We start from the raw sequence: 23,628 nt of genomic DNA on the forward strand, positions 1-23,628 counted from the left end.
CAATTTCAATGAATACCTTAGAAGATGTAGTTTTAAATATTTTTGCAACGAATTAATGAGAACAAAAAATTAAAAGGTGATTTTACTGCATTTTTTATTACAGGCAAATGAATAGTAGTGGAAAAAAAGTACATCATCAACTAGGCTATTTTATTAAAATATCATCTTTGCGTTTTACAGTATTTAATTTGGACTTACTTAAATCAAATGAAACGACATCACGTCGCGTCGCGTGCTTGTGTAACTCGCGGTTTAAAAATATTTTCATTTGTTTTATTCTCAAATTAACGCGGATGGCGCCGCTGGACGCAGCTTGTATATTCTATACTTACGGATACGAAATCGAACAATAAATACGAAACTGATATACTATTATGTTTAAGTACAATTTATGTTGGTGTGACTGTTAAAAAAATAAAAATTCAATAAAATATTGTTAACATGGAAATAAGGAAAACATTGCTTTAATTTTATTGAAATTATATTCGTTTCATTTATTAATAATTAAATGGAAACAAAACAAGGAATTGATTAACAATCAACGCTTGAAAAAAGTTACGAAAGCAAATTATTTAATCTTCTTGTTCTTATTATCCCCTCTCTTGTTCTTGAAGAAAGTTCGCTCCTTATTTTTCATATCGTTCTTAACTTGTGAAAGGGATATCGCCTGTCACAATAAAGATATTTATTTATTTATTTTTTGTTGTTAACCATGTAATATTTAAAAAAAGTATATTATATCTAGCGTCAATTTCACGTAAGGGGAAGGAGGGGTCCAGGCAAATCTCACTAAATCTCACCAAAGAGCCCTTCGGGAGACGTGAGGCCCCTAGGGGAGTCTAAACTGATCGACGCTCACGTAATTAATGGATGCCCCCTAACAGATATTTTATATTAACAAAAAGGTTTACGTCACAGTCCTGCGAGGGCTTGACCTTGTTTGCAGGGTGAATAGGGACGCCACTACGGCGCTTCAGCGACCCCAGTGTCATCGGGGATACGCGCTCGCCGCGGGACATCGCCGCGAAGCGACGGTTCACTTCCGATGCCTGCGATGAATTCGATGGAAATAACGAATAATGAATCAAAAGCTTTTTACTGACGGATGCTGTCATCCGTCAAATAGGGTTAACCACAAGTGGCGAAACCTAGACCATTGAATATATCTATAGGTCTTATGTGCTATTTAGCTTTTTCTTTAATACAACTAAGTCGGCAAACAAGCGTACGGCTCACCTGATCGAACTGAACTGAAGCGGTTACCGTAGCCTAAAAACGCCTGCAATACCAGAAGCATCGCAAGCGCGTTGCTGACCCTACCCTCCATCCCTGCAGAAGCTTTGGTCACCTTACTCACCATAGAAACAGAACACTGCTTGAAAGCAGTATTTAGCTGTGTATTTCTGTGAGGTCGAGATGTTTTCCCAGTCAGACTGCTCCAGATTTTCATCAGGAAATTTCCTGTTGTGCGCTACCTTAGTTAGTATCGGTTAAAGGGTAACATGAATTACGTCAAGTGTGTCTCCTTCCATGCTGCTGTCACTAAACAAGTTGAAGAACATGGAATCCAACTTGGGGTCCTTTCGTGGAACCGCAAACTGTGAGTTTTGGATAATTGGCGAACTCGGAGGCTGGCTCTTCTGAAATAAGATTTTTTTCCATTTTAAGCAATGTTACGCAGGCTAGTAATAGCTCACTAATAAGTGCTGTAATTAGCCCCTGATTGCAGGCCCGAAACATCCTCCAACAGACCATACCTTAGGCCCAGGAGTGAGCATGACTGCGTTATCATCTTGTTCTGGCTGAAGACGAGGCGCAGACGCTGAACGCCCCGTAAGCTCCTTCTGGATGTTGTCTATCATATTCTGCATACCCTGGATCTTGTCCTGAAGACGCTCCTGGGATTTTAAGGGTTCTTAAGGTATTGTTATATGTTATACTTTAGGTCTATTTCTAAGTCCATGGCATGATCAATATTTCTTCGAAGGTATAAATCGATACATTTTTTAGTTACAAATATAGTTGGACGAATAGGACATTGTCAGCATGTTGTGACTCTAACTCTGACCCTCTTATTCATACCATGGTTGGTCCATGGTATTTGAGACTTGAAACAGAGACACGACTTGAGAGCAATGTTGTTTAGCTGTAAGCTTCTGTAAGGTCGAGGTACTTTCGCAGTCGGACTGCCCCAGATTTTGAGCAAGATATTTCTTACTTAGCTCTACTTCAATGAAATGTCAGTTTAAAAGAAACAAGGGTCAGATAGTTCTGCAGAAAATCAGAAACCAATTTTTAAACGTACCTAACGGTAACTTTTTAACGTTAAAAAAAAAAAACAATTATCATAGATTAAGGTCCAAAACATTAGCCATGAAGGGAATGTCATGTTTTTTTCAATTAGAAAATGAAATACACAAGCATCTAACATTACCTTTTCATTTCTCATCTCCAATATTATGGACATTTGCTTCGATAGTTCGTCTTCCTTATCCTGTAGAGAAACACCGTATATAAATAAAAATAATAAGCTCACAGTACATGTATTTTAAAAATGACAAAGAAATAACATCCCAAACATACTAAGCATCTTTCTTCATAGAACCCACCAAAATTCTTGAAGACTTGTCTTTTTTTAAATATCTTTACCACACTTACCCTAATAACAGCTTCTAGCTGCTCGATCTTGGCATTCATCTTCCTCTCCTTTTCCTTTACTCCATCTCTTTCTATATCAATCTCTTTCCTGACCTTCTGCAAGGTGGTCTCCAACTTCGACCTGATGTCTGTACTGGTCTTTAGCTCCGACATCAGTTGTGTGATAGACGACGCTTTGGAGTCTAACTCTTTATCTCTGGCTTCGATTATATCTGAGAGTTCTTTGATTTTCTCTTCTGATTTTATTCTGATATTGTTAAAAATATTAAGTTTAAAAAGCTTATTTATTTGAACATACTATCCTCTGAACAAATGGGACTGATTTAGTGGTTTTGTAATAGGTATCCCTTTTTATTGAATGAATCAGAAACAAATATGTCAACAACTTTTATAAATACTTAAAATAAATACAAATTAATTATGTACGTAGAATTTACAGAAGAAGAATTGGAAAATATATAACAAAGAAGGAGAAAGAGAGAGACATGTGGTAATAGTTTACAATGATAACAGACGATAATATGGAAAAAAATTATTACTCACTTGAATGTCTTGTGAGTGTTTTCAATTTCTTCAATATTCTTTTCTAAAGCTTCAATATTATTCCTAAGTTCCCCGATGCGGACCGATTTCATTTTAGACTCTTCGACATTTTTATCGAGTTCAGATTTTATTTCATCTTTCTCGTTATTAATTTGTTGTACTTGTTCATTTAGTTTTTCAATCTCTTGTTTAAAACGGATTATATTCTTAAACATAAAGATTGTTTAATATATCATCATCATCATCAACACCATCACTTCAGCCTATGGCAGTCCACTGCTGGACATAGGCCTCCCCAAGTTCGCGCCAGACATCCCAGTTTTCCACGATCCTCATCCGGCCTACACCGGCAATCTTAGGTAGATCGTCGGTCTAACGGACCGGAGGACGTCCCACACTGCGTTTACCAAGAACCGGACTCCACTCCAGGACCCGTCTACTCCGACGGCCATCGGTCCTGCGACACAGATGACCAGCCCACTGCCACTTCAACTTGCTAATTCTGTGGGCTATGTCGGTTACTTTCATTCTTTCGCGGATAGTCTCATTTCTAATCCTATCTTTGAGAGAAACCCCAAGCATAGCCTGTTTCATTGCACGCTGAGTGACTTTAAATTTGTGGACCAGTCCCTTCGTCAGTGTCCAATATATAATCGACTTTTTTTATACAACTAGGTAGGCAAACAAGCGATCACTATAGCATGTAGACCCTACTAACAATTAATTTGTAAAATTGTCCTTCAAGCCTTTTACTGATATTCTGCTCAAGATTTGGAGCAACTCGATTGAGGAAGTACCTTGACCTTATAGAAGATCCCAGCTAAATAATAACTCTTTTTAAGCAATATTGTGTTCTTGTGGTGAGTAAGGTGACGAGAAATCCTAGAGATATATCTTTTTAGACTTTTCTTTTTTCGAAACGTTATGTAATCAATGAAAAAGGTGCTTCAAAACCAAAAAAATACTCAAATTTTTTATTCAGGCTCGAGGGACCAATTTTAGAGTTTTAGTAAAAAAAAGCACATCAAAACACCTTTTACCTGTTCTTTGTCTTTGATATCATTCAATAAGAGCTCCTTCTCGTTAATCAATGTAGCGATGTCTTTCTTTTGATTCTCAAATGCAGCTGTAGCTTCCTAGATATTAAAGATTAATTATACCTATCTTACAAAGAAGAATCGAGGCAGATTATTTTTATTCACATACATACAAGTAAGATAAAAATGAATCTAATAACATAGAATGTTAATGATTATAAGTTACGTTTATTGATTGAAAAACCAAACAAATAAGAGAAATATTTTTTACGAAACTAGTTTGGATAAATAAAATAACCTATACAGCTATACAATCTCGTTTATGACATATTTGGTCAAATACATATGAACAGATCATTCACAGTATACTTACCTCAAGCTTAGCTCTGAGTCCCTCCAGCTCATTTCGGGAGTTCTGTTGGTCCTCTTCGAGGACCGCGATTTTCTCTTGTAAGTTATTCTTTTGCTCGCAGACGCTCTGAGTGAACTGTTCCTGATGGGCCAAGGAGCGCTTCAGAGAGGAATTGGCTTCTAGTGCTTCTTTAAGTCTTGGAAGGAGATTTATTTACACTTTCGCACACTAATACAAGGTTTTAACAGCATAACAAATGAAATATAAAAATAAAATTTGCATCAGCTGCAACAGGCGGCCTTATCGCTAATACAGCGATCTCTTCCAGGCAACCTTTGGGCAGAGGACTAAATAAGAAGTGTGGGATGGGGCGCAAAAATGTTATGTAACATACATATGTACATAGTCACAAACGTACATGTACACCAAATACATTTACTTACATATACATAATACTTACTTACATATACATACATTCAGATATATACATATACACTAAAGAGATTAAGGATGTAATCGGTTTTTTTAAACTATAAAGTAAACAGATGTAGTAGTTTATGGATGCCAGTAACACCAAGAACATTACCATCGTGTTACCGACTCAAAACCCGACCTTGGGAGCTCTGTTCACCTTACTCACCACAGGAACATAGCACTGCTTGACAGCAGTATTATTTAGCTGTGATCTTCTGTAAGGTTATTGTTCCACTGTTAATTTTTTAGTTTAGTTGACTTAACCTGCTCTTTTGCTAACTTTTTTATTATTTAAATTATTTTGTAATTTACGTTTAATAAATAGAACGTTATGTTAATTACAAATTGAGCTTAGCTATAGATCAGCTAAATGTATCTCACTCATTTTCCTGCTTCATGAGAGTGTTCTTTGCTTCCGAACTCTGGGCATTGAACTCTTGTATCAGCTGCTTCATATCCCTTTGTAGGTTCGAAATTGTTTCATCCTTCTGTAATATTAAAAATGAAATATAATTTCAAGACACTGTAAACTGAATTAAAAGGTACTGAGATAAAATATTAAATGTTATTATTTCTCATTATTCCAACTTAAGCAAAATTGGAAATGAAACTTTTAAAGATGGGTACGACAAATAGTTACAAAATACAGTTTAAACCGAATTTCTTTAAACAGCTAAAATTTTTGAAAGCGTTTTGATATGCCATTTTCCTTCAATCATATGATACAATATATCATTCATAAGCGTATCGAAAAATGATAAATTCTTATATATTAGCAGAAACCGGATAAAACAAACATCAAGGTTTGATGAGATAGAATGCGAGGTTTAACTCGGCTTGGCACGACTGCATTTTCAAAATTTAATATCTGATTTTATTTATAATCCTTCTCTAACGCTTATCTTACAGGAAGAAAGAAGCCTATGCCCAGCATTGGTCTACTACAGGCTGAATGCGTAATATCTGATCAAAATTTTTCTAATCAATAAGCCGCCAATTTCCGAAATCTCTGATAAACCCGTACATCTAGGAAAAATCTGACATTTCTATATCCACCAATTCGCCATTGAAGGTTTTATGTTGAAATCATTTACCTTATTAGATGGAAAATCATTAAATATAGCAAAATATAGATCATACGAATATTTTGTATGTCTAAAAATCAAACCTTTTCAATATTGAAGTTGCACAAATCCAGCTTCCTGTTTAACTCGTTGACACTCTCCACGAGATCGTCCTTTTGCTGTTGGATTGTTTCCAATTTCTGCCTGAGATTGGCAATGTCGAAGTCCGCCTGTTGTTTAGACGAATTCAACAGGTGTAGCAACTGCTTCTGATGTTCGCTTGTCATTTTTACTGAAATTTAATGTTATACACCTGATAGCGATCGTTGCTCGAATTTGAGGATATATTCGCCAACCCGCAGTGGAGCAGCGTGGTGGATTCAGCTCGGACCCTTCTTCTACATTGAGCCCCAGCAATGGAATGTTACAGGCTGAATCATATACAGGGGACACGCTACTTATAATGTGGGGTGTGTGGTACGCCCGAGCTCCAGGGTTTAGGATTCCGTAAGCTGCATGCAGAGGCGCAAAGTACGAGTATATGTAAAAATGAAAAAAAAAACGAGCATGCTTTAGACCGACTGAAGTAAAACTTCTTTAGATCCAACTAACTTATATCTCCCTCTCAACTTCCGTTCTCCTCGCCGAATCACACTTTTCGTAACGCTCTCGTCACGCATATACCAGTCTACTCCAAGCGTTCAGCTTACTACAAGTCACACATACGTTTTGAAAGAAGTTTTACTTCAAAAAGTGTGTGTGCATTTAACACACTCCATGAGTGATAAATTCTGAAAAGTAACCTAAGAGAGATTTTTTTCACCGAGAATATAAAATAATGTGTAATGTATTCCTTCTCATTCTCTGTCCATACATTTATGTGTTTTTTTCCTTACGTGACGCATTTTCGCTTGAGCGAATTTAAATCACAAAGATCCTTAAGACGTTTCACTTCAAAAAAGGTTAGCTGAAAACGTTCGGAATCGTCATCAAGGTGCCAGGGTTTTAATTTCACCCCTGAGCTACAGGGGCTAGAGCCACCACTGGATAAATAATAATAAAAAAACGATTGTTCTTTAGAGGTGGACTGTGTCTTAGATATATGAAACGTAACTAGATATGAGAGAAAGAGAGAAACAAAATATGCGCTCGCATCTCTCTTGCTCCATTCGCCTCGCCGGATCATACTTTACGTAACGCGCTCTTCACACATTCACCAGCCTACTCCTCAAGTCAAGCGTGCGTAAAGAATAAGTTTGACATCAATAAGCACCTTTAGCTACCTCAAATAGGATATGGACCCTGTGTCAGGAGTCTGACACACAATATCAAAGAATAAACGCCCAGGTCACGACAAACATCGCTTTACCATAACTTTTTTTTATGTCACTAGGTCGCCAAACAAGCGTACGGCTCACCTGATGTACGGCTCACGGGTAAGCGATTACCGTAGCTTATAGACACCTGCAACACCAGAAGCATCGCAAGCGCGTTGCCGACCCAATCCCCAATCCCCCCAGGAGCTCTGGTCACCTTACTCACCAACAGAAAGACAATACTGCTTGAAAACAGTATTATTTAGCTGTGATCTTCTGTAAGGTCGAGGTACTACCCCAGTCGGGCTGCTCCAGATTTTGAGCAGGAAATTCCTGCTGTGCCTACCTCAGTTGAACTAAATATATGTCACTTCGAAGATGAAACTCGCGATCGTAGCCCTTCAACCAATTGACAATACTGCCTAAATACATCTTGCAAACCATTGATTTACGTTCATAAGTCCTAAATCGTAAATATCCAAGTAAAAATTGAGTTTCTTTCTAAAAACCATTCAATCTAAAGAGTTATTGGATACGAAACGACCATCCTGTGAGAAATGATTAGCTAGCCGTCAAGTACACAATAATATACTATTTCTGACTTACATAACTCGCAAATTGCTAATGGAAACGGAATTAAACAAATTATTCAATTTTGACCAAAATGACATGAGACCTAAAAAAAGGGAAGGATCTCAATTCGGCTGTATGCTGTGGCGGTCAGAATCCAGGGCTTATTTTGTAGTGCCATTTAAATTTGATCAAGATCCGACGAGTACTTTTTGAATTATCTCTAACAACGTGTATTTAGTTGACTATTTTTTTGACGACCAAAGTTAGTGATTTTTCTCATTTTATCACTTTTTTTGCGATCAAAAAATTTGTACCTTTATCCTCAAGTCCGTTAATAACCTGACGATTTTTTTCATCCTCCTGGACTTTTTTCACCTGTATTTCCCGAACAAGTTGACCAGACTTCTGGTAAGCTTCACAAAGAACCGCTTGGTCAGCCTTGCAACGCGATAACGTCTCTTTCAGACGCTCACTGTAATCTTCCAAGACTTCGCAAATCTCTCGAGTACTGGTCAACCTATGAATTGATGTTTAAGACAAATGTTATGTTGTTGGGTGCGTTGTTCTGTTTTAACAAGTTTATTCTACGGTACAAAATTATCATGATTATCAGTTTAAAAGTCTCGATATTTTGGCCTAATAATCGTTATAAGTCAAAAAAAAATTGAAGACCAACAAATATTTAAAATAAAGATTTTAGTTCGAGTTAGGTAGACTAATTCTACCCTCATTTAATTATCGATATTTTTTAATTAGTAAAAAATATTATTATTATATAGATAAAATGACACATTAACGAAAAATTTATATACTTATGTTTATTTACACACTTGTTCAGAGTGTCGGGGCGAAGTCTGAGTTCGTCCTGGTACTGCCCGGAAATGGTCTCGTGCTGCATCTGGACTTCGACCATATTCTGTTGCAACCGCTCATGGTTGCCTTCAACTTGTTGCAACTTCTCTTTTAAGTCCCAGTATGCCGTATCTTGAGCTACCTAAAATTTTAAATTCTTGCAAATTTTACAATTTATATACTGATTACATTACATTGATTTACTAAAGAAATTTGTTATACTGTTGAGGCCCTTGCATTCTTAATACGTTAATGAAATTTTTATTAGAATTTAGTGTGTAACATCCCACTGCTGGGCTTAGGTCTCTTTCTCCGCGTAGCAGTATTGAAGCTTAATTAAAAAAATCACTTGTACACAGTAAAATAAATTGTGCAATATATAATGTACCTTTAATTTTATAATCTTCGTAGTTTCTCTGGAAACTTTTTCGCGAAGTTGTTCTACCTCTACATTCATTCTTTTTCTGTTTGCAACTTTGCCTATATTTCCAATCTCCATGATGTTGTATTGAAGAAATTCAAAAATTTTAACGTTTATTATTATTAAACAATTATGCAGGTATTAACTTTCTACAAGTTACAACTGAATTTGTTCTTCGAAAAACAAAATGGCGCGAAATTATATAACTTTTTTTTTCGTACTATATTAATATCCGATTGCAAATTGTTACTATAATTTCGTTAATCTGTCCAATTTTATTATAACAAAAAAAAAGCTCCTTGTTTTGCATTTTTCTTAATTTCTTATACGATAAGCGATCGCTGACACACTAGAAAATGTGATACGGTATGAAAGTAACGATAAAAAATATTTTCATTGATAACAAAATAAAATTTAAACTAAATTTTAAAAATCAATTTAAGTATAAGTATAATTATATGAAGGTTTTCTCGGACTATTGGATCTTTTTTCAGTCTATTAGAATATTTTATCATTTTCACTAACATCGCACTACAGCACCACAGAGTAGAGTATTGTTTAGGCCCGTGGTTTAGGCGGATTCTGTGGTGTGCAGTAATAGTGTTCTTTGGTATTCTGTTGGTTGCCTGAGACGGGCTGTCAAAGTGTCAATTCGAATCCTTTCTCAAACCTAACCAGAAAAAAAAATAAAAGGTTTGTGCTTTTATAATTACTTATAATATTCGTCCTCATAAAATAACATAGTTATTATGATTTACGAATTTGACACGTAATATAATTTAATGTTTTTTGACGTGAAAAAAACTTGCGTAGTTATGTAACTGGTCTGTAAGGTTAAAAATCAATTTTCAGATGCTCAGCTCATCTCTACTCAGTGGCCTGCGAACGGCTCGCACTTCTGTGATGGTTACGAGGAACTTAGCAGCAGCACAAAAGGTTACAGACCCTATTCAGCAACTCTTCCTCGATAAAATCAGAGAATACAAACAGAAGAGTGCGTAAGTAAAATATATATGATTATTTACGTAAAGTACACTTCATCATTATGAAATACAAAAAAAAAAAATTAAAATATGTAATTATTTTTTTTTAATACATTTTGTATTAAATAATAAAAGGATAGTATATATTACCATGCATCAAGCCCAGTAAATCAGTCGAGCACCAGCATTCTTAGAGGTAAGGTCACACGCGTCAAGCGCCTGTTGTTATAGTGGATAAACCGCATTTGATACTTTCATAATAAAATATAAATAAAATAAACATATTACGAAAATGACTGTAAAATAATATAATGATAATATCTGTAAACAAATGTATAATTTAATTTTTTTTCTCAACAAATAGGCATTTCAGTCTGTTTGTCTTGTTATTTGTTAATTAATATGTTTGTCGGTGTCATTGAGTTTATAAAAAAATTAAAACCGCCAAAATTTGATGGTCTACTTTCATCCAAAACTATGCAACTCACATTCACACACAGATTTTCTGAGGCATAAGAAAATGCTATTTTATACATGGCGTAAATATTAGATTCATTCGTAAACTGAAAAAACTAAATCAATTTAAAAAAATTGTTTCATAAAATTGATTTTTTATTTTTATTTTAAATTTATTGACTATTGTTATATAACATACATAAAATTTTTAACAAATTAATTATGTAAAAAACATTATAAAACATTTAGTTATTAATTTTTATTATAGATTAGAAAATGATGAAGATGGTCTTTTGGTTGTCACACTATACTTACTAGCACAAAGATCGCGCGCCTCGTACGACTCGCGCGATGCGACCAAATTTACCTAAACTTGCAGAGCGTAAAATTGTGAAATGGCTCTTAATTTTTTGCCATTTGGAGCTGTTCTTTGGATACATTTTAATATTTCAATAAATTTTTCTTAAATGATTGAAGAATGTACTTAAATGATTAGCTTATTTTAAATTTCACCATGTTATCTATAAACCGTGATGTTTAAATGTAAATAATTCTATGATTCCTATATTGTAATTAAATACATCTCTTTATTTTTCTAATAAAACTATTAATATTACAACAATGAAATAAATATAATGTAATTCTAGTCAACTTTTTTTCACTGAGTGAACCGATTTTGATGTTTTTTTTTTATATTTGAAAGCTGATGTTTGTCGTGTGGTCTCATTAAATTTGTGGACATCTGACAATTTTGGCTAAATACATGATATATTATTTCGTTTTTAAGTCAACTTTCGTAACTATAAGTCAAACTTTCCCAAGTGAACGTAACCGATTTTCTCAAAAAATCTTTGTTGAATGAACACTTAAAAGTAAATAAATAATAGTAAATAAATAGGCCTATCTAATCAATTTATTTACAGTTTTTTTTTTTTTGTATAACAAAATTCAATCTTTATTCTGTTTCAACAGTGGTGGTAAATTAGTTAATCCCAGTCCAGCGATAGAGAAGGAATTGAAAACTGAGCTGGAAAAGCTTGAGCATCGGTTCGGAGGCGGCCCAGGAGTAGACATGACATCGTTCCCAACCTTCAACTTCCAGGAACCCAACATCGACCCCATCGATGATCAAGCTGCAAAAAAGTGAAGTGATAAACATAAAAAAAAATTAGTTCTAAAAGTAATAAAATCAAGTTGCATACTGTGTGTTATTAAAGCCTGATTTAATTTATGAGTTTTATTTCTTTTGAAGCATTATTACATAATTAAGCTTTATATATTTTTAAGAGTGATTAAATAAATAAATAAATAAATAAATAAGAGTGAATAATTCTCCCTCTCAAAATATTAAGTTTGAATTTTAATTACAATGAAACGACTTTTTCGGATTTTATCACGGTTTATAAAATTTTTCAGATGCCGATGTTTCGGATAGTCACATGAGGACTTGTTCGGGAAAAGTTGTTTCATTGTAATTAGTGAAATTTGTGTAATCATTAGAGAAAACAATATGTTGAATTTTAATGTCACATTAAGCTTCTGCAAGAAATGACTCGTTTTTGTATTAAGATTTTCGTAGGTACTAAGTTTTATTAATAATAATAATTTATTTCAGATTTTCATCCATAAAAATTGTTATTAACATTTTAAAACTTAGAAACTAATGTTAGTATGACACAATATATTATTAAATAAGATTGTAATTTGTACTGAAAATATGACTTGAAAATTTGGTAAATTAGAAACAAAAACAAAACTTGTAAGTGGATTACAGAAAAAAAAATTATGATGTTTATTAACACCTAAATTTATTTATATTATTGGTATTAGTTTTAGTTACAGCTAATAAATAACTCACACACTTCAGACTATTGCAGTCCACTGCTGGACATAGGGCTCAAAAAGTTCGCGACAAAAATGGCGCGAACTCATGTGTCGCTCTATGGTATGGTTTTACCCATAGTCACTACACTAGGCAGGCAGGTTGGTGACCGCAGAGTTAAAGGCCTTCTACTTCTACACCAGGCATTTACCCGACCGTGTAGAAGGCCTTTTAGCTTCTTCGCCTTTGTCATGCCATGCGAAGTTTATATCACTGAAAAGAAAAGAGAGATATATATCTATAGCTCTTATATATAGCTCTTCAGCTCATTTAGCTCAGGGAAATAATTTTATATAGTGCAACCAAAATGCAACCTTATGTGGTGGTAAAAAAATACTTTTTCATTATTAATTTATTTTCTTTGCTTAATTTTATTTTCTTTGCTATAGTTTAAAAATCTTATATTGAATTATCAAAAAGTCCTAATAAAAGACATAACAAAAAAAGTGTCCTGAGTGTAGGTATATATCTACGTTTAAATTTTAAGGCACACTAAAGAAGAATACTCCATAAGTTATTAATTAAACTACTGTAGCAGTTATACAAAATTATAGGTAGTTCAAAAATTATTAAATACTTGGTTATAGTATTAAAATAAATTAAATTTAATTAATTAAATACTAAAATTGTATATACTTATCTTTGGATTTTTAATTTTATTAAATACTAATAAGTAATAACTAAACAATCCAAAATCAAGTCTACTTATATCTTTTTATTATCGACAATTACTTAAGAATTTTAATATTTATATCCAAAGCCCGTAAAATAAAAATTAGCTGTCTGTGGTTCGGACTTCCCCCTAAGAATTAAGACAGTGAAGTATAGTTTCCTGTTTAAAGTTTTTAAAGAATTAATTAATCATTTAAAAGTTTCGGTCAGTTGAATTTTAAAATATCCTCTTTTTTTTCAAATCGAAGTGAAAATAGGTTTAATTTTTACTGCAATATATTTCAAGTACAACTTCATTGAAGAAATGATGGCAGGTTCATACTATCTTTGATCGTACTTAGGAACAGAAGCCAGCAAAAGTAAGTATTTACTGATCAATTGTATAATTTATTAATAATGAACTTGTTAGGAAGTAATATAAATTTAACAACAAAAATCGACATGATGGTGATAATGGTCCGGGAGCCAGTGACAGATTTTCATGACCAATTTCCTCGGAGTCGCAGCTGCAATCCCTAATGCATTTGATCAAATTTGTACACGTCTCCCGGACCAAAACATCTGTGAAGTAAGTATATTTAGCTGAAACTAATTTATTTATTAAAATTATTGTAGACAGTATATAATAATATCAGACTGAATTATTGACTTTAGTGATTTACAATACACCTCAACATACAAAAAATATATTTATAAAATTAAAATGACACAAAGAAGGTGTGTATAATATAGTTTGACAAAAACATAGGTGACGATTGTTTGAATAAAGAATCAGAAAATAAAATTAAAATTTATTTTGTATATTAGTGAAATTCTTAGTTCGTGCTTGACTTTAATTGCAAGTTATTTAGTGATTATCATTAGTAATTTTTAATTTAACTAATTTTTTTTATTATTTTAAATTAAAACAACCAAATTGTTGTTCACTATATTTTATATAAGATTTTAAATTAACATTTTTATTACTAAAATTATTCGAAAAAGGGGTATTAACCATGTTTTTTATTTTCATTTTGCGTAGCTCGATATTCCGACATTATCTACAAATGTCTTGTTAAATAATTTCACTATATTTTATTCTTAGAAATAATACAGTCACTTCACAGAATTTAATTACTTACCATCTATGTTACATGTAACATGCATCGTAGTGGTGAGAGAAAAAAAATTGACTACCCATTAGTAAGGCAATGTTGGCGTTCATAGCACTGGCTATTGCACTGCGGCATGGGGTTGACCTCCGCACGTGGCAAACATTTGCATTGGCAAAATGTTTGCTGTGGTCTGAGTGTTTGGGCTAGTGTATTTGTATTATTTCCGACTCCCACTCTGAAAACATTTCAAGTGGAGGCTGTTGAATTAGAGACGTTTTGATGTTAAAATGCAAATTACCTTACTCATTGATAATACTAATATTTACCCTAAACTTAGTACTAGTGATTGCCTGGTGGTCGAAATTCTACCATTTTTAATTTAGATTATAAATTTGAACATTAACGTTCTGTTGACAAATATTATACATCTATAATAACAAACAAAAGAGTATTTATGCATGTGTGTGTCTAATACAAGGTAGTCTATGTGATGTTTTTTTTTATTGATTTAATGTATTTTTAATGCATTATTTGAAAAAAAAAAATTGCATTTGGCACTCCTCTATATTAATAATAAGTGTGTGAAATTTCATACTCCTTTGTTCGCGCAATATACGTAAAAAAGGGGTATAAATTTTTTTTCTTCACATATTAATATATAGAAGATATGTATAAGATTTTATATTTTAATATACTGTAGTTGAAGTTTATTCCTTAAGAAACAATATAAGGTATGTAAAAATATGGGAAGTAAAATTGTGTGATACAACTGGTGCTGATGCACACTGACGCTGAGAATGTAGTTGTACAGCGCTTTTATGTAAAAATTTCATGTTATGCATGTTCTATTTTCATGTAAAATTAAGGTATAATAGTATATCATTTACTGTATCGAAGTAGCAAGCGTCACATTATGGTTTGGTTTTAGAGTTTTATTATTATAATAGGGGATCGGACAGTAACCAGATTATAATCTATAATGCACTTAGATCAAATAAATATACTGTTTTACCATTATTTATCGAACAATTATTTAATATAATCCATTTAAATATTTTTAAATGAAGAAATAAAATGTTATCATTAACAATATTTTTAATCTGTACTGAAACACCAAGTACAGTACGTGACGTCATTTGTAGGACGAAACGACCAAGCGCGGACAACTGCTTTCCGCTAAGCGTGCACAACGCCCGCATCATGTTTTCACCATGCCGCTATATTGCGAGTGCACAGCTGACGCCTGACACTTAACAGCGCCCAAATAAGCGTTCAACTTATAAAATTCGCTCACAACGCCCGCGGCGTTTTTTATGTGAGTGGGTCGGAAATTTTAGGGGTCGTGATCGATGGCGTTTTGAGCCTTAGGTGGATCGCGCCCATTGTTATTACTCCAAATGACGTCATTCGCTCTCAGATGACAGAACGTGGCGTTTTGGCGGGATTTTTAAACAAACAATATTAAAACATGATTTTGAGTACCTAAAAGACTACCAATAACTAAAAGTTTATTTTTTATGGAAATAAGTATCCATAAAGATTAAAAAGCTTTCTGAAAATTTGTCCGATCCCCTATTTGATTCATTTCGTGAAACAATTTACTTTTTAAATATTATGGTCAGTTCAGTCAGTTCAGCCTATCGCAAACCATTGGAGACGTAGACCTCCCCAAGTTCTTGCCAGAAATTTTGGTTGTTCCGCAATCCTCATTCAGCCTCCACCGGCGATTTCACGTAGATCGTCGATTCACCGGACCTCATTGCTTTTGCCAATGCGTGTTGGTTTCCACTCTAGAGACACGCTTGTTGCAGCTGCCACCAGCCATCGGCTCAGCGACACAGGTGACCAGCCTATTGCCATTTCAACTTGCTAATTTTCAGATAGTCTCAATTCTAATCCTATCTTTGAAAGAGATCCCAAGCTTAGCCCGTTCCATTGCAAGTTGAGCGACTTTTAATCGCCTCTTCTGAATAACAGCATCATCACCCTTCTGGACCACTGTGGACAACGGCGCTTAAGTCTCGCCAAGGCTTTTAGGACAGAACACCCTGCGGCCTTAAGAAGCTCTGTCTTAACTCTGTCCTCATCCGGAGCCCTCCCGTTTTTAAGCTGCTCGAGCACAGCACTAATATTGTTGACTTTGATATCCGAGATATCTTCTGAAAAATGGCGCAAAAATGGTGCAGGTGGATCTTCGGTGCTCCGAGTCTCAGGCTTGTATGGTCTCAACGAACACAGCTGTCCTTAGAATTTCTCGACCTCTTCTTGGATCTGGGGGTGAGAGCAAACTGTTCTGCCATCCGCTATTTTGAGCTTCGCAAAAACGCTTTTCCCAACTCCGCCATTGCGCTAATATTTCTTCATATTTATATACAAAAAGTGGCTATTACTATTTTAGCGATAAACTTAAAATATGATGACAAAATATGAATTTTTTATTATAATTGGATTATCTTATACTTAAGTCTTCTGAAGTAAGGTGAAAGCTTTATTTTAGCGCTCAAAATTTTCTACAAATAATATTTTAAGTAAATATTGTAAAGTTCTAATATAATATGGAATTTAATTCATTTTTAGGTGGGAAAATGGTTGATTGCACGAACAATAATAAAAAGAGTGAGAACCGTGGCGAGGATATCGAGGAATGGAGTGACGACATGTGTTTACGTATAGCTCTTGAGGATAGTTTTCCCATTAAAGTCAAGGAGCTATCGGTCCAGAAAGATATTATAAATAGGTTTCTCAATTTTTACTTATCTGGGAAAGTACAAAAGGGTCTAAGTGCTAAAGATATTATTTTCGCGGTAATTTCAATCATGCCTTGTACTAACGAATCAGAAAAATTAATTTGGGATAACCATCACTATAGTGAAGATGGTACCTTATTCTTTTTGACTCCTGAATGTCAATTAAGGAATGAAATAAAAAGTGTTTTAATGAAACGTGAGACAAATTTCACTGAGGACAAATTAAAAAACCAGGAGGTGCATAATGAGCAGATTAATCTAACAAAAGTATTTGTTCGTGAACTAATTACCAATGATTCACGATGTGAAACAAATGATATTGACGTTTCACTAGATAAAATGGACGAAAAAGTTGTACCCGATAAAACTTCAAAAGATTTTACCGATGATCCAAAGTTCCAAACTAATGATGTTGGTAATCTATTAAATACTGATGAAACGGATGAAAATGTTCAATCACTACCACTTGTAAAATTAATTTGGTTCAGAAAAAAACCTTTGTATAAAGCAAAAATGAATACTCAGACCATAAAGTATGACCCTGTGAACAATGCAGCTTTTTGCACATCTTGTAACAAACTGCTTGATAAATGGGACACAAATACGGATGCTCGAATAGACTTAAAATACTTTTTTGGGATTGTCGCATTAAGTCTTATGCGAAGTATCGTAAAATCATACGAACATGTTATGCAAATGTTCATGAGTACATTTCCAGATAGATTCGCACATACCAGAAAATTTATTATTTATTCACCTCCTTGTGCCATGTGCGTTAGAAAAACTTTTAAAACGTTTAGAAAAATAGATCGTAAAATTCAAATTATGTTTGCTAAATTAGTTATTAACTCGAGTACAAAAAAACATGAAAAATTTTACCCTCCTCGAATGAACATATTCGATGCAACTATATTGGCGCCTTCATCAAATTATGGAATGGAATTAATAAATATGATACAAGAAGTGGCTTGCCTGTCTGGATCGAATTCATTGAAATTCGAAGCATTTCGCTTAGAAGAAACAGCAGTTTCTTGGAATAGAATAGATAAATTCTTAAAAAAATATTTGTACGAGTCTACATACCAATCGACTTGTTTCTGGGCGCGAGTCATTGATACAGAACAATTCAAATATCTGACTTGCGAAAACAATTACGAATTAGCAGTTGTAATAGCTAGTTTTATCGTAAGTAGAACTTGTAATAATGCTATATGGAATTCTCGTTGGGTTAAGAGTGGAACTAATTTGGATAAATATAAGCAACTTGGTCATAAAATCCACGAAGATTATCCAAAGATTTTTTTCTAAGATACAAGACCATTATTATTATATTTTCCACAGTTAGTTTCCTATTTGAAAAATACTATAAAGTAGTCTGTATAATACAAAAAATTAACAAAAAAAAAAAAATAATAACTAATGCACATTCAGCTTCTTAGTTGAAGGCGACCTTACAGCTTTTATGATATTTTTTTGTTGTATTCTTTAAATTCACACTGTCGGATTTTGTCATTCATGCCACGCCACCTTTATTTAATATTTAATTAATTAAAAATTTAATTTTTTAGTGCTATTTGTATTATATTGTACTAGCTGTACCCTGCCGTTTCACACGCGTTATTTTAAAGAAAAGTAGCCCATAGCCTTACTCGTAAATGGGCTACACAACACAAACCTGTTTCTGAAATTAGCGCGTTTAAACAAAAAACAACCTTGTAGTTTTATAATACTTTTACTTCGATGTTATTTTAAAACTGCGATATCTTCTAAGATATTTATTGAACTCGAATGATGTAAAGAGCAATTTAGTTTCAAATTAAATACTTGTGATGAATAACGTATTTAATTAGATAAGGATTAATATCATGTTTATAAAAAACCTTCGCAAATAATGAATTATTTTGAAACCAATTTGGTTAGCATAAAAAAAGGTTTTAGTGAGCCGACCTTAAAAGTTAGATATATGCTGTCGTGGACTTTATTTCAGAACAGTACTGTCGTACATGATTTTTGCGAAACTAACTGTTTACGCGGCGTACGCAGCGAAAGCTCTCAAAGGAAAAAAACCCGATTTTACCCGACCACTTAATTGGTGCTCCGCTTCTATTGGTTGGGATGATATATAGCTTTCCTGATGAGATAAATGAGCTATCTAACACAGAAACAATTTTCAAATCAGACCAGTAGTTCCTGAGATTAGCGCGTTCAAGCAAACAAACAAACTTCAGCTTTATAATATTAGTATAGATTGTAGAACATAATCTAAGTTCTAGCCACGTGTATGTTAGTCATGTTTACTGCAGTTACCACCTATAATTATGGTATCGCTTAGAGCTCGTTTCACTGCTTGTGGATAACGATATTTGTTCTGGGGCTGGACTTCTGTAATTTCGTCTCAGAACCTACAAGAATGTATCTCTTTCTTCTACCACACATTAAATATTCTTATTGCTAACTATATTACTTCTAAATTAATAACTTGTACTGTGTACCCAGTATGCGCTGCTCCTTTAAAAAAGGTCATAGAGGATACACAAAAACACTTGCGCAAGCTTAAAATTAACGGGAAAATATACCTATAGGCAAACTTACTCGGCCTTGTGTCAATCCATCAGTCTTGTACAGCATGACTATGTTAAGGGACGTGCAACGGTGTCTAGTCTGATCTTGCTCGGTGATTACATTACAGATGCTATTGGCTGTCAGGTGGATGGAGTCTACCTAGGCTGCTCCAGATGTTGAGTAGGACATTTTTTGTCCGACGCTTTCTATAGAATGTTTAGTTGGCGTTGTAAAAAAGAACGAATTAGTTTATTGGAGGCTATTTCGTTTTCCTGTTGCTTGGTTATAAAATGAGGAGTTATATCACGTAGCTGATAAAGAAACCTATTCAAATTCAATTGTTTTTATTGTCGAACAATCATCAATAGTGGTCGAATAAACGATCATCACTTCAGCCTATCGCATTTCACTGCTGGACATAAGCCTCCACAAGTTCGCAAAAAAAAATGGCGTGAATTCATGTGTTTTGCCCATTGATTGGATACAGCATGACATTCTTAAGCATACGTAAAAAATAATCGTTTTTTTTTTTTAATTATGTGATATATCCACAGGCTTATTATGCCCGTGCTTTTGTTATTCCATATATTATTATTATTATTTTTCAACATGCATCGGTACTTCACCGCAACTTAGAATCTAGAAGCCTTAATAACTAGTCTTAAAATTTCAAATTTCTAAAAGTCGACGCGAGTCCACTGACCAAGACTATTTTACATATTGTTTTTTTTTTTATATTCTTATATACTAATTATTTTTATTATATTTACACTTATTTGCTAACTACAATATAGTTATGTACACTTATTTTCTAACTACAATATATGTACACTTATTTGCTACTTACAATGTACACTTAACCTATGTTATTGTTAGTAGTTAGGTACTTTTTTTGTGCTTAGGAATCGTTTTATCCATTTAAATTTCTTTTTTTTTTTAATTTTTATTAATATATTATATGAATAATCCTATCTTATTAAGTAAATATATAAAGCCTTATCATTACAATTACATTATCCTATTCCTATACTATTACATTCAATTTTATTATTTATATTTACGCATAATTTATACTTACAATACAATGATGTCTTCACACCTCTATATTTTTTTAAAAAAATAATCGTTATCCAAGGCGAGTTCAGTTCAGTTCTTTGCTTAATGGCTTTTAGTTGTTGCAGTGGTTTGCTTTTTATGTAGACAATCGTTGTCAGGCAGTAGTCATTAATAATAATATGTCAAATTACATGTAGTCTAGAGTCGAAATCCCTAGTGGCTTGTCACAAGGCTCGCTACTTGGACGACTATTGTTCATTATCTTCGTCAACGACAATCGGCACGTGCTTTAAAATATCAAAACTCCTTTACTTTGCTGACGATACAAAGCTCTGCGCAAGGATACGCAGACACGCTTACGCTATCTTGATTCAGGAAGATCTTAATCTGCCTCAATCGTATTTTATTAAGAAAAAGCTCGATTTAAACCTGGAAAACGTAAAATTAAGTCGTAAAGTCAATACAATATCGTACAAATAGGTACTCCAATATCGGGATTTTCGGCGAGTTAATTCTATCCGTGATATTGGTGTTACGCACGACTCTAAACTTCTCTTTGACAAACATATTGACGGAATAGTGTCCAAAGTATCTAAAGCTCTAGGTTTTGTAATCTTATAATAACTATTCTAATTAAGTATGTAAAAATAAACCTAAATTCGCCTAAAATAAATGAAGTAAAAATCACCGATAAAAGTTATCAACGTCTAATAAACTACTAGTTACGCAATAAAAATATATGACAGTAAGGTGGAATTTTATAGTGAAAATGTAAAATGTGTATAATGCATTTATTTGATTATGATTACTGTTATCCATCAGATAGTTATCATCAACCGGTGAAACAGGCCCTTATTCTCATTTTACCTATCCATAAAAATAATTACTTACGTTTTAATATTTAACAATTAAATGCTATGATTATGAATATAGAAAATGTTGATTGCAATGTTGATTATATTTTGTAATTTTAACTATTATTACTTATTATTAAGTTTTTATTTTGAAAACAATTTTTTACTTTTTTAAATAAAGTTTGCTACAGATATACTTTTGATTTTACTTAAACTAACTTAATTTTTAACTGAGGGAGGGCACAGTAGGTTTCCCGCTCAAAATCTGGATCAGTCCAACTGGGGTAGTACCCCGACCTTACAGAAGATTACAGCTAAATAATACTATTTTCAAGCACTGTTGTGTTCCCGTTGGTGACCAGATCTTCTGGGGGGAACTGGGGATAGCGTCGGCACCGCGCTTGCGATGCTTCTGGTGTTGCAGACGCTTACCATCAGGTGAGCCCTACGCTAGTTTGACCAACCTAGTTATATATATTCAAAGAAATGTTTGTATTGTAAATGGCGTAGAAATCTTTTGAAAAAAATGTGGATAAATAGATTGTCTTCATTTCGAAATTATTTACAGAATGTAAAAAGGCCACTTCGAATTTATGTATTAGAATTTTAAACTTACAACGGACGATTGAATAAAATTAAATATATCCAAGATAAATATTTAAGTGTATGTTTTGTGATCATAGTAAACATTCAGTCAATGTAAAATCAACAAATTATCTTCATGTTTTGTTCTTGCTCCTCCTACATAGTCACCTTATTTTGACATTGGTTGATATTGTCTTGAGATTAGTAAATGGACAATAATTTGAATTAACTACCTAATTACAACTTGTGCATTTTATGTTCTCGATATATATATATAGTCATTCATTCGCTCTCAGTATTCAACTATTGGTATATTGCGTGTAGCGCCGAACGCCTCGCGCCGCACTGCTACAGATTCACAACTCACTACACACCAGTAGCGTGGTAACCGCTTCACGAGCGGGTGTTTTCGTGTGCGAGCGTGTATTTTTATAGTATGGCTGCCGGCTTCGTCGGCTCTACCAAGAACTTCCCTTTTTCTTTTGATGTAGACGTAGAAGAGGAAGAAAATGAAAGAAACACACCTCACCTAAGCAAAAGAATAGGTCAGTAACAGTAATTATAATATTCAACAACTTGTCATCGAGCAATTGTCATGTTGATTAACGTTATGTGCAGTTCCGCGGCTGTTATTGTTTTTATTTTTTTATGTGCAGGAATAAGCAGTTTTACCTACCAGTATATAAGTGTATAATCTATGTTTACCTATTTACTATTACAATTTTTTTATTCAACGAACATGTTTAGTGTCAGTTTTGAAACTTCTGTTTCATATTGTTGGATCGGTGTACGATATATTATTTATGTTTATTATTACTAAGTCCAGATGACTAGACGCATGCGGATTAGAGTCCTCTTTGAAATAACGCGACCCATTTTGTATGACCTCTAAGTTGATTGTAAACTATGACCTCTTTTTATAACAGTATAATAAGATCGATACAGCTGCTACAGCTGACCGCACAGGTGACTTAGTTTTGGGGCATCAGCTGATAAATACAAAGATTGTTAGTCAGAAATACTGGCGGTAAACATTCTTTTGTACGTGTTTAATAAAAGATTATTATACAGATAAAATATAGAATATCAAATAAGGTTTTAATGATTTTAACCGACTTCCAAAAAAGGAGGAGGTTCTCAATTCGACTGTATTTTTTTTTTATGTATGTTACATCAGAACTTTTGACCGGGTGGACCGATTTCGACAAATTTTGTTTTAATCGAAAGGTGGTGTGTGTCAATTGGTCCCATTTAAATTTATTTGAGATCTAACAACTACTTTTCGAGTTATATCTAATAATGCGTTTTTACTTGACGCTTTTTTCGTCGATCTACGTTGTATTATACCGCATAAATTTCTACTAAATTTACCGATTTTGATAATTCTTTTTTTGTTGGAAAGAGGATATCCCTAGTTTGGTACCATGATAAGGAAACCAGGATCTGA

General features: G+C 33.6%; 3 protein-coding genes across 3 annotated transcripts; 2 read left to right on the forward strand and 1 right to left on the reverse strand.

Moving 5' to 3' along the window:
• Positions 1-136: 136 nt before the first annotated feature.
• On the reverse strand, positions 137-9,553 carry LOC123662427 (putative leucine-rich repeat-containing protein DDB_G0290503). The gene is made up of 14 exons (XM_045597270.1): positions 9,258-9,553; positions 8,848-9,011; positions 8,332-8,534; positions 6,233-6,420; positions 5,446-5,552; positions 4,612-4,786; positions 4,242-4,337; positions 3,202-3,383; positions 2,659-2,905; positions 2,435-2,494; positions 1,758-1,898; positions 1,512-1,640; positions 912-1,049; positions 137-667 (listed from the first exon to the last, which is right to left on the reverse strand). Exons 1-14 carry the CDS (start codon positions 9,366-9,368, stop codon positions 569-571), a joined length of 2,040 nt encoding a protein of 679 aa, XP_045453226.1. The 5' UTR covers positions 9,369-9,553; the 3' UTR covers positions 137-568.
• Positions 9,554-9,845: 292 nt separating this feature from the next.
• On the forward strand, positions 9,846-11,956 carry LOC123661992 (ATP synthase-coupling factor 6, mitochondrial). The gene is made up of 3 exons (XM_045596891.1): positions 9,846-9,983; positions 10,143-10,288; positions 11,702-11,956. The coding sequence occupies exons 2-3, from the start codon at positions 10,143-10,145 to the stop codon at positions 11,874-11,876; spliced, it is 321 nt and encodes a 106-aa protein (XP_045452847.1). The 5' UTR covers positions 9,846-9,983; the 3' UTR covers positions 11,877-11,956.
• Positions 11,957-16,962: 5,006 nt separating this feature from the next.
• LOC123662429 lies at positions 16,963-18,545 on the forward strand. Its single transcript, XM_045597271.1, has one exon. The coding sequence runs from the start codon at positions 16,963-16,965 to the stop codon at positions 18,430-18,432; it is 1,470 nt and encodes a 489-aa protein (XP_045453227.1). The 3' UTR covers positions 18,433-18,545.
• The last annotated feature ends 5,083 nt before the right edge of the window (positions 18,546-23,628 follow it).

The sequence above is a fragment of the Melitaea cinxia genome, chromosome 18 (genome assembly GCF_905220565.1).
Source record: "Melitaea cinxia chromosome 18, ilMelCinx1.1, whole genome shotgun sequence".
In the NCBI taxonomy this organism is placed as follows: domain Eukaryota; kingdom Metazoa; phylum Arthropoda; class Insecta; order Lepidoptera; family Nymphalidae; genus Melitaea; species Melitaea cinxia.